A 20,831-nucleotide genomic window follows, 5' to 3' on the forward strand; every position below is an offset into this window, starting at 1 on the left:
GTGTTTAAAACAATTTTCCATCATCTTTTTAAAGGTACATTCAGTTGTTGCTACTGGAAAGTTCACTATCATTGTTTCCTATTTCTTGTATGGAACTTACCCTTTCACCTCCCAATGATTTTACAATCTTCTCTTTTTCTCTGGTGTTTTCTAGTGACAGGGATGAAATTTTTAAAATATAGAAATCCCTTTAGCTTTGGCAATATTTATTACATTACTCCTTAGATACTGTCTTCTCTTCCATTTTCTCTAGTATATATTCTACAGCTGTTATTTAAGACGCTACAGTTTCTGGATGAATACTCGTTTTCTTATTTGTCTCCACTGTTGTCCATCTCTTTGCTAATCTGTTCTACTTTCCAGATTCCTTCAATTTTCCCTTCTAATCCTCCTACAATTTTCATTTCTAAAAGCTCCTCTTTTCACTTTTATAGCATCCTATGTATGTCTCGTTGTTCAATATTCTTTTATGTAAGGATATTTTGATTCTATTGACGTTTTCTTCTCTCCCTTCATTGTCTGTTTCCTCTAGCATGTGTTCTTATTTCTGTCTCAATCTGCAAGCTTTTCTCAAACATCCAGTGGAAGACTAAGGCAGTTTAACAGCTATTTGGAAGGTCTGTTGCACAAGCAAGCTTGCTGACTGCTGTCTTCCCTGTAGGACATCTGGAAGGCAAACCGGCTTTTTCACTGTATAACTCCTGAGCATCATTTCATCATGAAACCCCAAAGCAGGTCTATATATGCTCTTCATATAGACCACTTCGGCAGCACCAGTTTATTGTCTGCTATCTGTCCAGTTTGGACCAGAGCAGGGAAAGGTAGAGTGTGTAGGCTTTCACATAATTCCACATCTCAATCCTGTGCCTTATCCCCACCCTTCTTTATAGCTATTTCCAGATGTGGAATCTATTTTCCTTTCTTTGAAAATAAATCTCAGGACTCTCGTGTTTAGAAGGGAATTGAGGAGGCAGGTCAGGATTTGCCACCTAGCTGCAAACGACGTCAATGCAAGAACAGACAGGTGGATCACTTAAGCAGAATGAAAAGTGCTAAACCATGTATTCACGGGAGCTTAATAAAGGATAGCACACATGAGTAAGCTGAAGCCTCATTACCTGTTAATTCACCTCCCTAATAGTGATTGCCTACTTCTCTGAATAAAATACATTCTCAGTGTAAGCCAAGAATCCTCCCTTTTATCCACTTGCCAAATTACTCTGGCTGTCTGCCTATACTGCCTCTTTTTATGATGTTCTTAAAACTATTAAATCACCTCTCCACCTTGAAGAGCATATGTTGTCTCAATGTCCTAGCTTCCCTTGATAGAATTTGTCTCCTTTTAAAACTGGGCTTTAATTTTTAAAGTCAAACCTAATTTGGAATAAAAAGGTTAACTGTCATTAGTTCATAAACATTTACTTCAGTGCCTATTATGCCCCAGGCACTGGGGATACAAGGATGAGAACAATATGATCTTATACTCAAGCTGCCAGTCTAGTCTCACAGGCTTTCTTAACCAGGAGTCTTCAACTGAATCAAAGAAGACAGAAAATTATTTTGGGGACTATTTTCTTAATTCTCTCCAAAATGGTATGTAACTAGTACCACACTAAATGCAGTGGAGAGATGCTAATTCATTACACGTAATAGATGCCTCAGAGTATTATAGGTTTAGTCTGCTTGCATAACTCTAGTTGAAACCTGAGTGACAAATGGCCAGATACAACAGTCTGATAAATAGTATGCACCAGTTTGCTAGGGATAAAATTACAGTAAAATCTTAAAAACAAGTTACTTAAAAAAAATTTTGCAAACTAGTCTCAATATGGGGTTTAGTCAATATAATAAAAAATTATTTTTTAAAATGTAAAAAGTTAGTTTTAGAAGAGACTGTGGTAGTGAATAATATATGCTGTGATGATTTTCATTTAGCATTTAACATTTATTGAATGCTTACTATGTCCTGGGCACTGTTCAGATCAGTTGATATGTATTACTTCCTTTAATCCTCATAATCCTACCTCATAGTGTTACTATTCTTATTTCACAAATGGGAAAACAGGGGCTTAGAGATGACTTACTTTAAGGTTAAACAAGTTAAAACATGATAGTAAAGAATTCAAATCCAGTTTGTCTGGTTTCAGAGCCTGAGATCTTAAGCTTTATGGTATAAAATCCTTCTTCAAGTGACTAGTCTCCTTCCCGTGGGAATGGGGCAAAACTATGCTGGTTGGTTGGTTATATGGTTGGTTATGGTTGGTTATATATAAACCCTAGTATGAACAGCCTAATGGGTATGGGAGAAAGGTAATGCCTACATGGTGTACAAAAAGCAAAACATCAAGTAACTCAAACTCTGTAGTTTGAAAAATGAAAAATTTGAATTTGAATAATACAGAGTCATGTATATCCAAATTTAAGGGAATATTTGCTTGCTTGTTTTAAGTAGCCAAAATTAAAGTTCTATAAGGAGTGTTGTTTTATAGCCCTAAATGTGCTCCAAAAAATAAAATTTCTAGCTACTGATAAATTATACGTATAAAAATTTAACTCAACATAAAAAAAAAAACCACTCTAGATCAAATATTATCCAAGATCCCAAGAGCTAGTTCACCATTTTACTTTGTTAAAAACTTAACAACAAAACAAAAAAAACTATACCAAGGGATGCTTTCCCAGTTTTAAAAACAGTAAAGTATACACAATACACTTTGGTTTCTTATTAAATGTTTCAAAAATAAAACCATTTTGAGAAAAGAGTGATATTACACCTTTATGGTAGTGCTGCAAACTGTTTTTCTGTAGAGGCATTTTCTGACAAATTTGGTTTTACAGAGTCAAAGAATGGTAGGGCAAGCTGCTAGGTTATTTTTAATAACATATTTTCCTATAGTCTGATATCTAATGGTCTATTACTCATAGTTTTTGTTTTGAACTAGCAAGAAAATATTTTAATGACATTTTGATTTGGCAATAAAACAAAATTAGTAATATTACTACACAGGAAATAGTAAAATAAGATTTTAAGATTCTTTATGTAATAGAAATCTCAACTTTTTTCACTCATGCTTATCATTGTCTTCCAATAATCTCTTCCATTTTATTACTGACATTGTTATTTAACTGGGGCTTTTATTTTTTTCAAAGTTCTACTGACTTGTTGATTCACCCACACAATACAGATTTTTTTCCAAACTAGAAAAATGTGCTTGCTGCTGCTGCTGCTAAGTCACTTCAGTCATGTCTGACTCTGTGCGACCCCATAGACGGCAGCCCACCAGGCTCCCCCGTCCCTGGGATTCTCCAGGCAAGAACACTGGAGTAGGTTGCCATTTCCTTCTCCAATGCATGAAAGTGAAAAGTGAAAGAGAAGTCGCTCAGTCGTGTCTGACTCTTAGCAATCCCATGGACTGCAGCCTACCAGGCTCCTCTGTCCATGGGATTTTCCAGGCAAGAGTAGTGGAGAGTGGGGTGACACTGCCCTCTCCAGAAAAATGTGCTTAGTTTTCCTTATTTAAATATATATCTTTTACCCAAATCATGAATTCTCTGCTAATTTGCAACTTCTAGTGTTCTTTTAGCAAACACTCATCAGCTAAATTTCTGAAGTACCTTCATGTCATATAGCTTGTTTTCTTTTAATATACGATCATAGAAAGCTAAGAGTACATTCTGTGAAGACAGCAAATTCCCTTTCTCTCCCACGGAAGGTCACTTTCCAGCTCTGAAATGTTATGATTCTAATGTTTACCACAAATATACACTAAAAGATATATTCTTCTAGTGTAGCTGTAGTGCAATTATTTGCCTGTAACACAAAAAATGTGTCATTCCAACTTACTAATTTTAGTTTAAATTAAATGAAGGCGGCACATGAGTTTAAGAACAAACTGTGCTTTATACTCCATAAGCTATTGCTTGATGCACAGCTGAACTTGAAAAGATAAGAGAATATTTTAAAAATTTAAGTCAGAAACCTTGCCCAATTCTTTGATTCAAATAAATCTGTATCTAAATGAGACTATCTTCATTTTTGTAATGAACTTTCATTCTTATTCTAAATATTTAAGTATCAATAAGGCACCGAGTATCTATATGAGAATCTAAGTTACCCAACGAGTCTCAGACCAAGAATAACCTTGAAATCTGGCAAATAGGACTAGCTCAAAGCTCAAGAGCAGACAGGGTGGTAGCTGGGTCATTACATATTCTCACATCTATCATCTTACATTAGGGAAGAAAGAGCCTCAAGTCTCATTTATTCTTTTTTTTTTTTTTTTTAATATTTTTTTCATTTATTTGGCTGCACCAGGTCTTAGTTGCAGCATGTGGGATCTAGTTCCCTGACCAGGGATCAAACCTGGGCCCCCTGCTTTGGGAGCTGAGAGAGTTAACCACTGGACCAGCAGGGAAGTCCCTCATTTATTCTTAATCATTAGTTGTGAATGCTTGGTGTTAATACCAAATGAAGAGCTACATTAACATTAACCCCCATTCTGTCTCAGATGTCGTAACTACAGATTTGAAAAAACTGACTCTGTCACATCCCAAACACTGAAATCATGGAACATACTGGTCGTGCTTTCAATCTGGAAGACAAACGTGCAATTCAAGAGATCAAGATTAAAATTAAAAATCAGAATTTCATTACCTTGTGCAAGCATGTTAAATTCCAAGAACAGTGCTATGTGGTAAAGCTCCATGGCTTCTTCTGCCCTGGTCATGTTTGGCTTCCCTGCGACGAGAGCCTGAACTTCACTGAGACTCCCCACAGAGGGGCTACAGTGCAAAACGGCCAGGTCCACCATGTCAGTATACATACAGTGTAATATCACTTTTGCATATTTTTTTGGTATAATGGACTCATCTAATATAATTCTTGTGGGAGTCCTCAAAGTTCGGTCTGTGATTTCTTCACCAGTCCGTATCCTTCTTTGTAATAAATTTCGAAAAAATGGGGACCGTGCTGAAATAATAGCCTTGTGAGCTTTGAGCTCTTCATCTAAACAGTTCTGATTTCCACCAAAAGCTTCAACCAGTTCAGAGTCTGAAGAAAAACTAAGGACGACATCATAATAGCACATGTAATCAAAGAGTCCACGCATATCTACATCAAGGGAATTTGGTGTTCCAAATTCTTCCCTAAGCTGAACGAGGATATCAACATTTTGAAACCTTGAGTCCTCCATTCCAAACTCTCCCGTGTAAAGGTAGTGGAGCAAAGCAGAAAACATGGGCATATCTATACCAGCTGTATTGATGTCCATGATGATCTCTGCCCCATATTCAGGTGAGGAAGAAAGTAGTGTTTTAAAAAATGGACATCTTGCCGCCAAAATGGCACGATGAACAGGAAAGCAAGTTTCTTGAAATATTAAGTCTACATCAGTACAATACTTGTACTCATAAAGATCGGCCATATCTTTCTGCAGTGTCCGGGCTTCTGGTCTAGCCACACTGGCTTGTAAAGAAAGCTCCTTTAAGGCTGAAGTTCCCTCATATTCCTCCACTAATGCATTGACATCTCGAACATCCCACCCAGAGAGGAGTTCTCGCATCTGCTTGGCGTGATCAGCAGACCGATTAGATTTTCGACGCTTGATAAACTTCTTTTTGAGGGTGGCAAGGCCAGAGGTTCTCTTTTTTTTGTCTTGTGGTTTCTCATGGCCATGGTCAAGACTATATAATTTTGATTCACAACCATAGCCTTGCTGAGAATAGGATGATGTCCCTAAGAAGGAAATTAAACAAGTGAAAATTTATTTCTTTTTTCTTAGCAGTCATTTTCAACATTCAATTTAACATACATTTTGTGCTAAAATTTTTACAGACATTTCTGAACCATTCAAGTAAAACTGATTTTTGTTTCTATAAAGGAAGGTTAAAAAGTTCAAGTAACTCATTTTTATATTAAATAAGGAATAGGGAAAAACAGAGCAGATTATTCATTGTAAAAAAATGCTAAATTTCTATGGGCACAATAAATGAAATAAGAAAACAATCAAAGATCAACTGTGCTACAGCAGCTTGGTTAGGATAAGAATCATATAAGCCAGATTTACACCTGGTAGGAAAAAACATGGATGCTGCAGAATTATTATATATATTAACTTTTTCCATAGCTCAACCCTCTTTTCATCCAAAAAGACCACTGAAAACACAATCCTATTTATATCCACAAAAGAAAATGAGGTTAGAAAAACTGAACTGGTTACCTATGAAAGTCTGCTGGGCTTGAGGATTCCCCCCTACTCTCGGGGAGCATGAATGAGGATAGCTAGATGCATTAGCACCCATTTTCTTCAGTCACTCAGGCATTCCATCTGCTGGTTCTTCAGAGTATGATCCCAGAGGCCTTTACGGACTTTCAACCCTGGATCCAGGAGCCTCTTTTCATCCATTTCTTGATATGAAACAAAAATAATTTTACTGTTTCAAATGTATCTCAAATTGCACAGCTAAAAAAGAAAGTTATTGAAAACTTGGCTTTTATTTGCAAATAATAATATACTGTCAAATTCACATGTAAAAATTTCAGAAAATGTAATTAAACAGCTAAATTTGACTTATGTATCAGTGCTACCTGCAATTTTGTGCCAGAAAATGTACCAATTATATACATTCTAAGAAAGCAAAAAGTACCATATCAGATTTATTCAGGCATTTTGCTGAAAGAGGGGGAAGGAAAGATAGTTCAAACTAAATTATCTCTAGGCTACTTGTTCTGTAACAATTTTGAGGAAATTATAATAAATACAGTGAGAAGACACAAGGAAAAACAAAAACTTTCATCTTTCCTCCTCATAAAAGTCCTGAAATAGAAACACTACTTTCTTTTACCTGATATTATGGCTTAGAAAGGATAGGGCAGTACCAGTAACAGATAATTTTAACAATTATAGGATAAATTCCACATTACAGAACCTTAACTCTCAGAGCTGCAAGCTGAAGATATAAGCACAAAAAGAAGAAATTCTAAGAGAGCAGAGTGTTCACAGGATACTTCTAAATCTTTATACCATCCAGATATATAAAATTTATTTGACCAAAAGCAATAATGGTTTAAGAGAAAACACAATTTAAAATCTATTATTGGAACTGTTAGGAAACCAGTCAGTAGGCAGTTAATATGGCCTCATAATGAAGGATGAAATTTTTTAACAGTTAAGAGTTAAACACAAATATCACAAAAACCCTGATGGAAAATAGAACTATGTCAAGATTCTTGGCATTTATTTTCATTTCTGCTACATAGTGTAACCTTAGGAAATCAAATTTAAGAAAATCACTTAACATCTGTGCTTTCCTTCAATCTTTTCCCACTATAATCATATGGAAGTTCATTTATCTAATAAGCATAGAATTACCTGCCTACAGTGTTCAAGAGGAGACTGGGAAACTCTGCTAACTAGATACTATGAGAAGTAGCAGTAACTTCAATCAAATCATATGCTCACATGTAAATTTAATTTCCTATTTGAAATTTACCTACCATAGAACACAGCACATTAGACTTTTTGTATATATACATTATATATATTATATATAATGTAGAAATATATATGTATATATATAACATATATATTATATATATAATGTAGAAAAGGCAATTTTTTGTGATTCATTTTGAATGCTGTCAATTTTTATAAAATAGAAACTAAATCTGCTTGTGTTAATTTCAGTTCAAACTTCAAAAAACCGTAAGTTTAAATAACGGGCTTCCCTCATGGCTCAGTCAGTAAAGAATCCATCCGCAATGCAGGAGATCACCTGCAATGCAGAAGACCGGGATTCAATCCCTGGGTCAGGAAGATCCCTTGGGGAAGGAAATGGCAAGTCACTCCAGTATTTCTGCCTGGGAAATACCATGGAGAAAGGAGCCTGGTGGGCTACAGTCCATGCGGTCGCAAGAGTCAGAAACGACTTAGCAACTAAACTACCACCACTACCAAAGTCTGATTAATAAATCTTAATTTTTGAATTCCTTAAAAGCTTCAAGATTCTATTGCATTTTTACTGGTTCTTTAGGAGAAAACAGGCTTTCTTAAAAAAATAATACAAATCAACTTGTTTACAAAACAGATTCACAGACATAGAAAACAAATTATGGTTATCAAAGGGGAAGGGGAGGGATAAAGGCTTAACAGATACACACTACTATATACAAAATAGATAAACAACATGGATTTATTCTGTAGCACAGGGAACTATATTCAGTATCTTGTAACAACCTATAATGGAAAGGAATCTGAAGGTGTACACCTGGAACTGGCACAATGCTGTCAATCAACTATAAATATTACAACAAAAAAGAAAAAACAGGATCCCGGAAGCCAAGTTTGTGGTCTTATTTTCAAGTCAAGTCCTATTCTCAGTCACTAAAAATTTTTATTTAAAACATAGAAACAGCATCAGCAATCCTATGCAAACAAAGAAGTCTGAAATATACTAAGAAAAAAATCCAGAGTAAAAATATGCAAAATAAAAGCCTTTATCAAAACGAGAAAAAAAAAGATTAAAAAGACGAGCTCTGAATATGGACGTACTGGTGGATGATGGAAAGTGCTGGTAAAGCGTCACTCCTACAGTAGCCCTCTCACTTCCATCTTTACTCATTCTTGAAGTTCCACGTTGCTTCATTTTGTTGTTTTGCTTTTGATTTCTGATGACTGCAGAGTAAACTCACTAACACAGAACAAAGTATGCTGAAGAAGCAAACCAAGAGCGGAGACTTGGGTCCAGATGAAGAAAAGCCGGAGTGTCTACAGAAATGGACAAAGGTAACCTGCTCTCACTCCATCTCATAAATAAGATGAAGTTGACTATTCTCTCATCTGCGTGTGCATGTGCACACATGTGCACACACACGAAAAGTATCTTCATCAGAGAATTTTGCAAAGTTTGCAGGGACAGAAAACATTTTTGCACTGGTCTGAGATTTAAACCAGGCCAAAAATGATTAAAAAAAAAAAAAAAAGCTCAATTTTATGATTAGCACAATTAGATACTCTATAAGGTATCCCCAGAAAGGTTAGAAAACCTCACCAGCCCCAATGAAGACAAAAGAACACCCCGCAAACACCAGAGAAGTCATAGCTGAGATACTGATGCTTGGCCATTTGCCACTATAATTAGCACCAGAAGGACAGCTGGGGTCTCTGATGAAGTGACTTGAGATAAAAAAGTCTTCAGGACTTAGGGACAGTGTCTCTTCCTGGCAGCTCCAAGTCAATGGAAATCCCCTTCAAGATGAACTGCTTTGGGTGACATTCATATCTCCTATTAGAGCTCTGATACTAAAGTACATAGGCCTTGGAAAGACTTGATGGGAGAGACTTTTTCTGGATCAGATATAATCCTTAAATCCCTCCTGCGTCCCCAATCCCAAATCCCAGGAGTCACTAAAGTTACTAAAGCCATATTTCTCGAAATTCTCAGGAAACAATTTCTTAGGTAACCAAAAACTCATGCCAAATGGAACACAGTATCTTGTTATTTATTTCTTAATTGAATCTGCTGCCTTTACGCTGGAAGTGAGAGTTAGTCACAGTCTTAAAACTCTTCAGGGATATTTTCATTCTGGGCAAGCTTTGATTGTCTCCTACATAAAACAGGATGAAACGTAACCTTTGGATGATAGACAGGAAAGGGAAAGGGAGGGCCTCAGGGACTGGGAGAGGCCCACAGGATGCAAATGGTCCTAGAAAGCTGATAAATCATTTTCCCAGAATCACCTTTCTGGGAGAGCTCCTGCTAATAGTTGACATGACCAATCTCAATCAGAGGATCCAACTGGCTTAAAATAAGCTTCCGTGATTGTAGCATATCCAACTATGGGAGAAAAAAGTCATGCTGAATGCAACAGAGAAAATTTACAACCCAATGAAAAAGAATTGAAAACGAAAATCAACCTCTCCCCTAAAACCCCCCTCCCCGCAAAATCCCTAGGCCAGCATTTCCAAAGAGTTTTCCCAATGTTTTAGAAAATGCAGAGTTAAACAAAGCTTTACTTTTCCCTACTTCAGAACTTTTTTTAGAATCTTTGAAGTGCGAAGGTGCACTGTGAACCTCCAAAAGGAAGTATTCAGCTTAATCTAAAGGAGCCCTTTTGCCCCACAAAGCAGTAAAACAGACTTGCATAACACACTTGGAAAACTCTGACCTTTGCCATAAAAATATGTTTTTACCTTTTAGACTGCAGACAGAACAATGAGTGTCAGGTACAGTAAGTCTTGTACCTGAAAGCTTTCAAGTTTGTGAACTTTCAAAGATGCAAATATGTGTTCCATCACCACTAGGCACGAGTGAAACTGTGCCTTGCCTCCCATTTCCTATTGCCATCTATCCTTGGGCTCTACCGTCTCCCGCCTCCTGTCCCTCCACCAGTCGGGACTCTTCTTGCCTGTTCACTTGATGCCAGCCTCTGTATGCCAGCTGTTGTACTGTGCCATTGTGCTTTTCAAGGTACTATACTTTAAGATTAAAAATGCTTTATTTTTGTGTTTGTTTTCTATGTAGTATCTGTCTGAAAAGTATTATAAACCTATTCCATATTCCAGTACAGTACTATATAGCTGATTGTGTCAGTTGGGTACCTAGGTTAACTTTGTTGGACTTAATGAACAAACCGGACTTACAAAGGTGCTTTTACTGCATCTGAGATAGTTCTCTCTCATAACTAATTTATCACTTACATGGGATAAGTACATTTAACGTCTATGAATCTCAGTTTTTATAAACCAAAGTTGAGATGTATGGGCCAGATGTATAAAATAAGTCAAAACAGGGTTCCTAAAATTCACTGAAGTGTAAGACTTATTGATTTGTAAAATGAGGATGGGGAAGGGAGTTATTTCTATATTAAATGTTATTGTTTCAATGAAAAAAAAAGGGCAACTGAATTTTGAATTTTAAACATGTTTTCCACTTAGTCTGATTATTAGGTATAATTATAGAAGAACAGGAACGTGGGACACATGTGACTGTGAAAAACAATTCATAATTAAGAAGAAATGCAAAACTATAGTAATATTTCACTTCTGTCAGATCTAAGAGGACTACATCATTCAAATCAGGATACGTGAGAGTGAAAAAGGGTACCACCCAGGCCTAAGGAGGCAAAGCTGGATGAATGATAGCTTCTATAGTCAAATCTCACATTTGTAGAGCAGCTAGAAAAAAAGTTTAAAAAGAAAAAAACAAAACCTAAAAGTTAAAAGAATACGATTTCCTATGTCCATTCTCATTCCCAAGCATGTTTTACCCAAAATAACAGCTATCATTTATATACCAAACTCTGTTTAGAGCATTTATATGTATTAAACCCACTTGGTTCTCCAAATACCTCTTAGATAGAACCTTCAGTTCTATCCTCGGACACATAAGAACAACAAAGCAAAAAGACTCTGAACAGTACGTCAGAAGCAGTCAGCAAGACCTTTGCCTTTTGCTGCTGCTAAGTCGCTTCAGTCGTGTCCGACTCTGTGCAACCCCACAGATGGCAGCCCACCAGGCTCCCCGTCCCTGGGATTCTCCAGGCAAGAACACTGGAGTGGGTTGCCACCTCCTTCTCCAATGCATGAAAGTGCAAAGTGAAAGTGAAGTCACTCAGTTGTGTCCGACCCTGTGCGACCCCATGGACTGCAGCCTACCAGGCTCCTCCGTCTGTGGGATTTTCCAGGCTAGAGTACTGGAGTGGGGTGCCATTGCCTTCTCTGTTGCCTTTTGAAGGCATCTTTAAATAGATAAGATCAAAGTGGAAGGGGGTTTAGACCCTTGTCTGGGTCTCTAGCAGAGGTTAAGTGAGACCCAACAGGGCAAGCTGGACCAGAGCAGCTTGGCTCAGCTATCCCCAACACCAAAGCTTCTGTTGTCTTCTTCTTAGCAATAAACTGTACTCCCCCTAACTAAGGCAGCTCTAGAAGCAGCAGGATAAATTTTCTCTAGCAGGTAGGAATAAGGGCATATAAACAGAGTTTGGAAATGATTATGAAGCCCTCCAAGAACTTGCTCAATCAACTTTTATGGTAAATGGTGCTGTTTGGAACTTTTGTGTTCACAGTAGGAAGACTAGTTTTGAGCCAGGCACACAGTATTTGAGTGAATGAGTGAAATCACTTTTCTAACTGGGGACAACCGTTTTCACTGCTGGTTTAGTGGGCTTCCCTGGTGGCTCAGATGGTAAAGAATCTGCCTGCAAGGCAGGCGATCTGGGTTTGATTCCTGGATTCGGAAGATCCCCTGGAGAAGGAAATGGCAACCCACGCCAGTATTCTCGTCTGGAGAACCCCATGGACAGAGGAGCCTGGCGGCTCCAGTCCATGGGGTCGCAAGAGTAGGACATGACTGAGCAACTAGCACTTAGTGCTGTACAGAGAAGCAGCTCTGGATGATACGGAGAAGGCAATGACAAGTCTGAGTCTAGATAGGAACCTACAGAGGATCAGTAGAGAACTATAGCTGAAATCAGAGAACATGTTCAAAGCAACTGAATTTGAAGAAAAAACATGGAATTTCTCATAAACTTCACTCAAAGACAGTTTAGATTTTCTGACACCAACTCAGTGAATGTTAAAAAGCAAAATACAAGGGCATATTTCTTGTTGATGAGTTTCTCGGGGCTCCCCTGGAAAATCTGGAGAAGAAAGAAAACGTCCTGGTGAAGCTGACAGTGAGCCTGACACTATGGCTACACACGGAGAAGAAAAGAATAAGAACAAACCAGAAACAGGAACACAACCCTCAAAGGCCCCCTCATCCAGGGCAGTCTCCATGAGGACATCAAGTGCTTAACTGTAACTTCTGATTATCAGGAGAATCAGCATGTGAATGGTCCTAGGAATTATTCAAGTTCTTATAAATAGGAGGATAATAATGGTTTAGGGGCTGGAGTTAATTTTGTACTAAAATTCTATTTTTCCTCCCATCACCCAGAGTAGAAGAGTCTGAACAGATATGAGGGAAAACCCACTAGTTTATATTTTCAGCCAAGAGTAAGGTATATACAATGTTGCCCTCGCCTTAATAATGATCACTCATGCCATTCTGATAGGCTTCTGCCCATAATACCTCTGATACTCACAGACTCTTTGTTAGGATGTCAAATGAAGAGGTATTTCTCCTAAAAGTCTCCTGAAGTTCATAGTTAGAAACAATCTTGCAGACATAAGTCCTAGTAAAGAAGTAGGAACTTCTCAAACTGTAGGTCTGAGGATGAACAAGTTTTAAGACACCTCCATTATGAAAGACCCCTCTTACAGAGACAACAACACCTCGTAGGTAAAGTGAGAAGTAGAAAGTCAGACAAAACTCTTCCCTTCCTAAGGATTTTATGAGGCCTTTCTTGGATAAATGATAAACTATTTTCCCCTTTCTTTCCTCAACCCCACTGCTTATCCTGTGCTACTTGTAGCTGAAATGCTAGACGAGAATATTACAGTCCAAACAAATTAGACCAGAACACATATTCTAGGTCCTGTTTATGTAATACAAGTCTGCATCTTAAAAACACTATTTTGCATTTGTTTAGGGCATCTATAACAAAACACTAAGACAACCCAGATGAAGCCTTTATCACAGAACACATAGTAAACGCGTACCTAATTGGTGAGGGAGGTGGTGGAAAGGAAGAAGTGGGAAGATGATAAAGTCTACTTTGCAATGTGGTTGGCAATGCTGTGAACCAAGAAGAAACACAGGACAAGCGATTTGTGGGTGACCTGGGAGTAATAAGGATAATGGGCTTGAGGTCCCAGAAAGACATACCAGGGAAGACATAATGCAAACAGAGAATACATTAAAGGAGAAATCTATAAACAAGAGTTTCCTAATACAGTTGACCTTCTGTATCCACAGGTTCTGCATCTGCAGATTGACCCAACTGTAGATAGAAACTGTTCAGAAAAAAAAATTCCAGAAAGTTCCAAAAAGCAAAACTTGAATTGTACACATGTTCTCAACTATTTACATGGCATTTATACTGTATTAGTTATTGTAAGTAATCCAGAGATGGTCTCAAGTATATGGGGGATACGTACATGTTATATGCAAGTCCTATGCTATTTTATGTACGGGACTTGAGCATCCACGGATTTCTGTATGTGTGAGGATCCTGTAACCCACCCCCCTGGATACTGAGGGATGACTATGATATTTTCACTGCTCTAGCGGCTTGAATTAGCAAGTTTACAGTGCTTGAATGAAACACTCACATCGTCTACTAAAGAAGTAGGAAAGGCTGCTCTGGAAAAACAGGTAACCGTATCACTTCTACCTGTATTTAGCACTTAATTCTGCCTCAGTACTGCTCTCACCTCAGTACTTCCCCACCTAACATGGAAGTTACTGTAGGGGCAGAAAGTGTCTCGTTTCTGTTTGGGTTGATGTAAACTGGATTTAAGTATTTATGCTTATTATCATATATATTTGTTTGATTTGTGGTTATCTAGCACATTAATCTGGAGAAGGAAATGGCAACCCACTCCAGTATTCTTGCCTGGAGAATCCCAGGGACGGGGGAGCCTGGTGGGCTGCCGTCTATGGGGTCACACAGAGTCGGACACGACTGAAGTGACTTAGCAGCAGCAGCAGAGGCTTAACACTTGAACATACAATACAGCATTATCTCAATATAATTCATCTACTTCTGATGGAAGGTATCATTTATAAACGTCCTGTCAATGTTTGCAAAAGATAACAGAGTCTTAGAACAACAGAAGGACTAATATTATGTGATGCTACTTATATGAGGTATGTAAAGTAGTTAAAGTCACAGAGACAGAAAGAATAATGGGGGTTGCCAGGGGCTGGGGAGCCACTGGTGAAAATGAAAAGGTCTGGAGATGGATGGTGGCGGCTGCACAACAGTGTGAATGTACACTCACAACTGGTTAAAACGGTAAATGCTCTGTTACCTGTATCTTTAATCATAACTTTTGAAAAGTAACTGGAAAAAAGACCCACTAAGACAGGAAAGCAATGACATGAGTTCCCCCTTTTTACATTCTCTAATGACTGTAGCAGAAGTATCTTCTAACAGGGATAAATAGTTCACAAAACACTTTTCCACACATGAAGTCATTTTATTCTCATATCAAGTCTTCAATGTCGAGAGGACAGGTTTCATCCTCTCATCTCTGAATGAGGCAGTTAAGGTAGAAACACAAAGCGACTTATCTAAAGTAAAATACTGGGTTGGCCCCAAAATTTTATCCATATAGTAAAATGGCAAAGCCAAAACTAGATACCAGTCATTCTGATCCCTAATCTAGTGTTTTTCCCCTCAACAAGGAAGCATCTCAAAAGTCCTCGGTCCTGTATCAACCTTTCTGATGGGAACAGCCATGTCTTCCTTATGCTTCTTTACATCTAACTGCACTGTTGATTTTGTTACGGTTCTTAAACTGTTAAATTTCCTACTTTATCACCCAACTATGGTTAAAGGACAGATCTTAAATTAATCTCTAGTGCTTTGCATTGTTGGTGAACAATAAAAAAGTTTCCTGATTGTGGATTACACTCCATGAATATCAAACCCTTTAGCATGCAAACACCAAAGACAATTACAACTATGGTTTTCTATTTTCACTTCTTATCACTTGTTTTTTCCTCCTGCGCAGCAGTTACTTTTGCAGTTTCTGTAATAAAGGAAAGAAAAACAACAAAAGTAGAGAGACTAGGAAGACAAAGCTCAACAGTTACCAATTTGTAGCAGTCTTCTATCACTATATCCCAACCCTCTTTCTACCTAATCTCTCTGGATTATTTAGAAGCAAATTCCAGACAGCATATTATTTCATCTATAAATACTTCCTTATGAATCTCTAGAAGAAAGGATACAAGAGAGCAACTGTAGTACTATGATCACATCTAAAATCATGAACAATAATTCCTCAGTACGAACTTCCCAGGACAGTGCTGACATTTCCATCACTGGTTTATTTTTCCTTAAGTTTGTTTGAATCAGGATCCAAATAAGGCCCATGCATTGTGACTGAATGACTATGTCTCTTAAATTTCCTTTAAAAGGTCCCTCCACAGCCCTTCCCCCTTGCAGTTTTATTTTTATTATTGAAGAAATCAGGTTATTTGGTTGTTTCCCATAGTCTGAATTTGCCAAATGTATCACTATGGTGTACCTTAACATGTTTTTCTGATCCTTGTAATTATAGTAATTGACAGATCTAATAACTTAGTCACAGAGAAGGCGATGGCACCCTACTCCAGTACTCTTGCCTGGAAAATCCTGTGGATGGAGGAGCCTGGTGGGCTGCAGTCCATGGGGTCATGAAGAGTTGGACATGACTGAGTGACTTCACTTTCACTTTTCACTTTCATGCATTGGAGAAGGAAATGGCAACCCACTCCAGTGTTCTTGCCTGGAGAATCCCAGGGACAGGGGAGCCTGCTAGGCTGCCGTCTGTGGGGTCGCACAGAGTCGGACACGACTGAAGCGACTTACCAGCAATGACTTAATCAGATTTAGGGTCATTTTGGTACTTGTAAAGTTTGTCAAGATTGCTTCACAGGTGGTGATGTTTATTTCCAACATAGGTATCAAATGTCTAGTTCTCATTCTCAGTAATCACCAACTAGAGTTATTAATTCATTAGGGGTTGCAACATAGTAATATTCTATCACTCCTTCTTTATTCATTGGCTAAAACACTTTTGTAAGAGAAACTCCTCCATCGACAATTCAGTTGTTTGCACAGAAAAGTCAGAATAAATGATCCTTTACCTTTATTTATTAATTTTCTTTGGCTTCAAAATCACTACAGTGACTGCAGCCATGAAATAAAAAGACTCTTGCTTCTTTCAAGGAAAGCTACGACAAACCTAAACAGCATATTAAAAAGCAAAGATATCACTTTTCCAACAAAGGTCTGCATAGTCAAAGTTATAGTTTTTCCAGCAGTCATGTACAGATGTGAGAGTCGGATCATAAAGAAGGTTGAGTGCCAAAGAATTGATGCTTTTGAAATGTGCTGGAGAAGACTCTTCAGAGTCCCTTGAACTGCAAGAAGATCAAACCAGTCAATCCTAAGGAAATCAACCCTGAATATTCGTTGGAAGGACCATCGTTGAAGCATACTTCGGCCACCTGACGCGAAGCGTCAACTCATTGGAAAAGATCTTGATGCTGGGGAAGACTGAAGGCAAAAGAAAAAGTGGGCAGCAAGGTGGTTAGATAGCATCACCAACTCAACGGACATGAATCTGAGCAAACTCCGGGAGACAGTGAAGGAGAGGGGAGCCTAGGAGTGCTGCAGTCCACGGGGCGGCAAAGTGTCAGACATGACTTAGCAACTGAACAACTGCTTTTCAAAACAATTAACATCCCAGCATTTCTCTAAAGATGATCAGCAAGTTAAAAACAATTATGTGTTCACAGATTTAGACATATTTGGTAGATTTCAATTATTTGTAGTTATCCCTACTGACACTCAGATTGTACCGTATGTGGACAGTGGAAGCTTATTCAAATTAGCTCCCAAGACTTTGTAACCATAGTTAGTTGTCTCAGAGAGCTTCTTTGCTTTCTAGGGTTATACCTTATTCTAGGCATATCTTATCTTTTTCTTGTCTTAGACCTGTAATCAGCCATCTATTTAAAGGAGCCCTAATTCCTTTCCTTTCAGTGGGAAATGGTATTTAGAAACCACAATCTGGGTGCTAAGTGGTGCTGACTGCCTTTTTAGTACACAGAGCTAGGAAATGTCATATACACGTGTATATACATACACATACATACATGAGTATATACTGATGATTCTAATCCAAACTCAGGTTTAGAGAGTTTTCACTTAAATTTTATTAGTTGTACATCTGTTTCTCCTTTCTCGCATGCCAAAACCCTATTTTCAAAGCTGCCTTCGTAACTGTTCTTTTATCTCACAATATACACACAATAGCCAAGACTTAAAATGTTAACACTATCACCAGCAATATGATAAACAAAAATCTTTCTGAGGGGCAATTCTTTTTTACCCTCAGAATTACCCAACTCAAGATACCTATACATTATGCTGTACGTAAGTCACTTGCAACAGTCTGCTTTGGGTGATTACATCACTAACCGGAAGTACACTTTTATTTCACTTTTGACTTTTAGGCACTATGTTTTTAATTAATGTTGTTATATATGTCTGCAAAATGTTTAGATGAATCTAAAGTCAAAACCATAAAAAAAGACATCCTCAAAGACTAGTTGCTCTCCCTGTCTACTTTAACCTAGTCTCTCCCTATCCCACAGGTAACTTTAATAATATTTTTACATAATACCCTAAATTCCCTCTTTTTTGGCTACTATCCACTGGCTCCCTACTATAAGCAATACTGAAATTGCTAGTATCCTCTTCCTCCTATCTCAATCCTCCAGTATCTAATTTTAAGTAACATATTTATTTACAGTTGGTATCTACAAAGTAATCAGTGAACTTTTCTACTTTTCATATAGTCTTTCCACATATTTGATAATTAAGCTCTATCTATAGAATTTAACAATAAAGTACTACATACTATATTGTCTCTCAATTTTACTTTACCAATAAAATTTTAATGTTCACCACCAATTCAAAATACTAGTTTAAGAGTGTTATTCAGAACACAAGTCCATAATCCTTTATCAGGTAGAAACCTTTGGAGCTAAATATATTCTAAAATTCAGACTCCTTTCCTTCTCTTTCTCCCTCTTTTAAAAGAAAATAATATGGTATATGAAATATTTACTGTATACTATGGAAACACCCCAGAGAAGTTTGTCATATTATCCCGTATTTTGCAAAATTATCATCCCCTATTTTGCAATAAAATATTCCCTGGTGGCTCAGATGGTAAAGCGTCTGTCTACAATGCAGGAGACCTGGGTTCGATCCCTGGGTCGGGAAGATTCCCTGGAGAAGGAAATGGCAACCCACTCCAGTACTCTTGCCTAGAAAATCCCATGGACGGAGGAGCCTGGTGCAGGCTACTGCCCATGAGGTCGCAAAGAGTCGGACACGACTGAGCTACTTCACTTTCACATTAAATATTTAGACTAAGCTATGTTACTTCAGGTTAGGTTTTGTTGTCAAATGTATTCAGGTCATATCATCAGTGTTTGCCATTAAATGAGTGTCCCTAAAAAAAAAAAAGGCTTTCAGTACTTTTAGAATTTCAAATTATAAATAAGACATTGTGGACCTGTGGTTAGTAGCTTAAGATCATGTCTAAAAACAGTACCACCAATAAAAAGACAAGTCAGAAAACATTTTTACTCACTTTAAATAAAGATATCTGTTAAATTGCATTTTATTATAAAATTAAATTGTGTTACTGCAAATAGAGATTATTTGTTCGAGTCTGGCTTAGGAGCATCTTACTAAGCCCATGTGGCCTTTTTATAATACAACCTATTATAATTTAAAACAGCTTGTTAGTCTCCTGCTGCTACTCTTTTTTCCTATTAAAAATGAATTCTTAAAAAGGATATTTTTAAAAGTACATCCCATTCCACCAGTCTATGCAACATTCTTTTAAGGATAACAATTAGAATTTTTAAAACTAGAAAATGAGGGGGAAAATGCTGATAAACGAGGTGAGTCTGGTTCTTAGAACTCTCACTATAGTGCAGATTCATACTATATATTCTTGGTATTCTTGATATTTCTCGTTATAAATCATTTCTTAAATAAAATGTCTGCTTTTTAATGCATATTCAGCATTGTCTGAAATATGTTAAGCTGTAGTTTTTCAAATGATTTTAAAAAGATAATCTTCAAGGAATCATGACCGTAGGAGTAATCACAAGGGAAACTACTGATCATCATTCTAAATAGGTTAAGAAAACCAAAACCAGTGAGAGAATGATTCAATGAGATACTAAGTTATTAGAAATAATGTTAAATGTAGCAATTTTCTCATTTATGAAAATTAAATGTATACTTAATCTTTGAAATTATGCATTCAGATGTGCATTAAAATGTAAAATTAATATCAATATTTAAGTAGGTTAGCCAAGAATAGAAAATGGCAAACATTTAGTGAAAATAGTCAATAAAAAACAAAAAGTTGAAGTGAACCATGTTACAAATATTTTACTCCTAGACATCAAGCATGTGAATTATTCTGAATTTAAGCACAATATTTTAGGGGGCTGTTTCCAAATTTGACCATTAGCTACAGGACTTCCATATTATTAACCTAATTATTTATCTCTATACCCACACATTTCCTTTGCATAAAGAACAATTAGTTTTGCTGAATTTTAAATCCCTAAACAGTTATTCAATGCTTCTGTTTAACTGTTGCAGAAAGGGGGATCCCTTCCAGGGCAAGAAAGTGGGCTCGGAAATGAACTGTCCGAGGAGACACATGTGTTGAGCAAGAGATTTTATTGGGAAGGGGCACCCGGGCAGAGAGCAGTAGCGTAAGAGAATCAAGGAGAACTGCTCTGCCATGTGCCTCCCAGTCTTGGGGTTTTATGGTGATGGGATTAATTCCACGTTGTCTTTGGCTAATCATTCTGACTTACAGTCCTTCCTGCTGACCAACCTGGACAGCATATTAAAAAGCAGAGACATTATTCTGCCAACAAAGATCCGTCTAGTCAAAGCCATGGTTTTTCCAGTAGTCATGAATGGATGTGAGAGTTGGACTATAAAGAAAGCTGCGTGCCGAAGAACTGATGTTTTTGAATTGTGGAGTTGGAGAAGACTCTTCAAAGTCCCTTGGACTGCAAGGAGATCAAACCAGTCAATCCTAAAGGAAATCGGTCCTGAATATTCACTGGAAGGACTGATGCTGAAGCCCCAATACTTTGGCCACCTGATGCGAAGATCTGACTCATTT

The 20,831-nt window shown here is 37.5% G+C and overlaps 1 protein-coding gene across 2 annotated transcripts in view; it reads right to left on the bottom strand.

Moving 5' to 3' along the window:
• The window catches only part of BTBD7 (BTB domain containing 7), an 89,173-nt gene that overhangs the window by 50,660 nt on the left and 17,682 nt on the right, over positions 1 to 20,831 (bottom strand). Inside the window, exons 2-3 of one of the 2 annotated variants that reach the window (XM_061395145.1) lie at positions 6,219 to 6,406; positions 4,655 to 5,734 (exon numbers count right to left, since the gene is read on the bottom strand). The exons of the other annotated variant lie outside the window; for it this stretch is intronic. Coding sequence (XP_061251129.1) covers positions 4,655 to 5,734; positions 6,219 to 6,300 — 1,162 coding nt within the window. The 5' untranslated portion in view covers positions 6,301 to 6,406. The remainder of the gene's footprint in view (positions 1 to 4,654; positions 5,735 to 6,218; positions 6,407 to 20,831) is intronic. 2 annotated transcript variants of the gene reach the window in all.

The sequence above is a fragment of the Bos javanicus genome, chromosome 21 (genome assembly GCF_032452875.1).
Source record: "Bos javanicus breed banteng chromosome 21, ARS-OSU_banteng_1.0, whole genome shotgun sequence".
Taxonomy (NCBI): domain Eukaryota; kingdom Metazoa; phylum Chordata; class Mammalia; order Artiodactyla; family Bovidae; genus Bos; species Bos javanicus.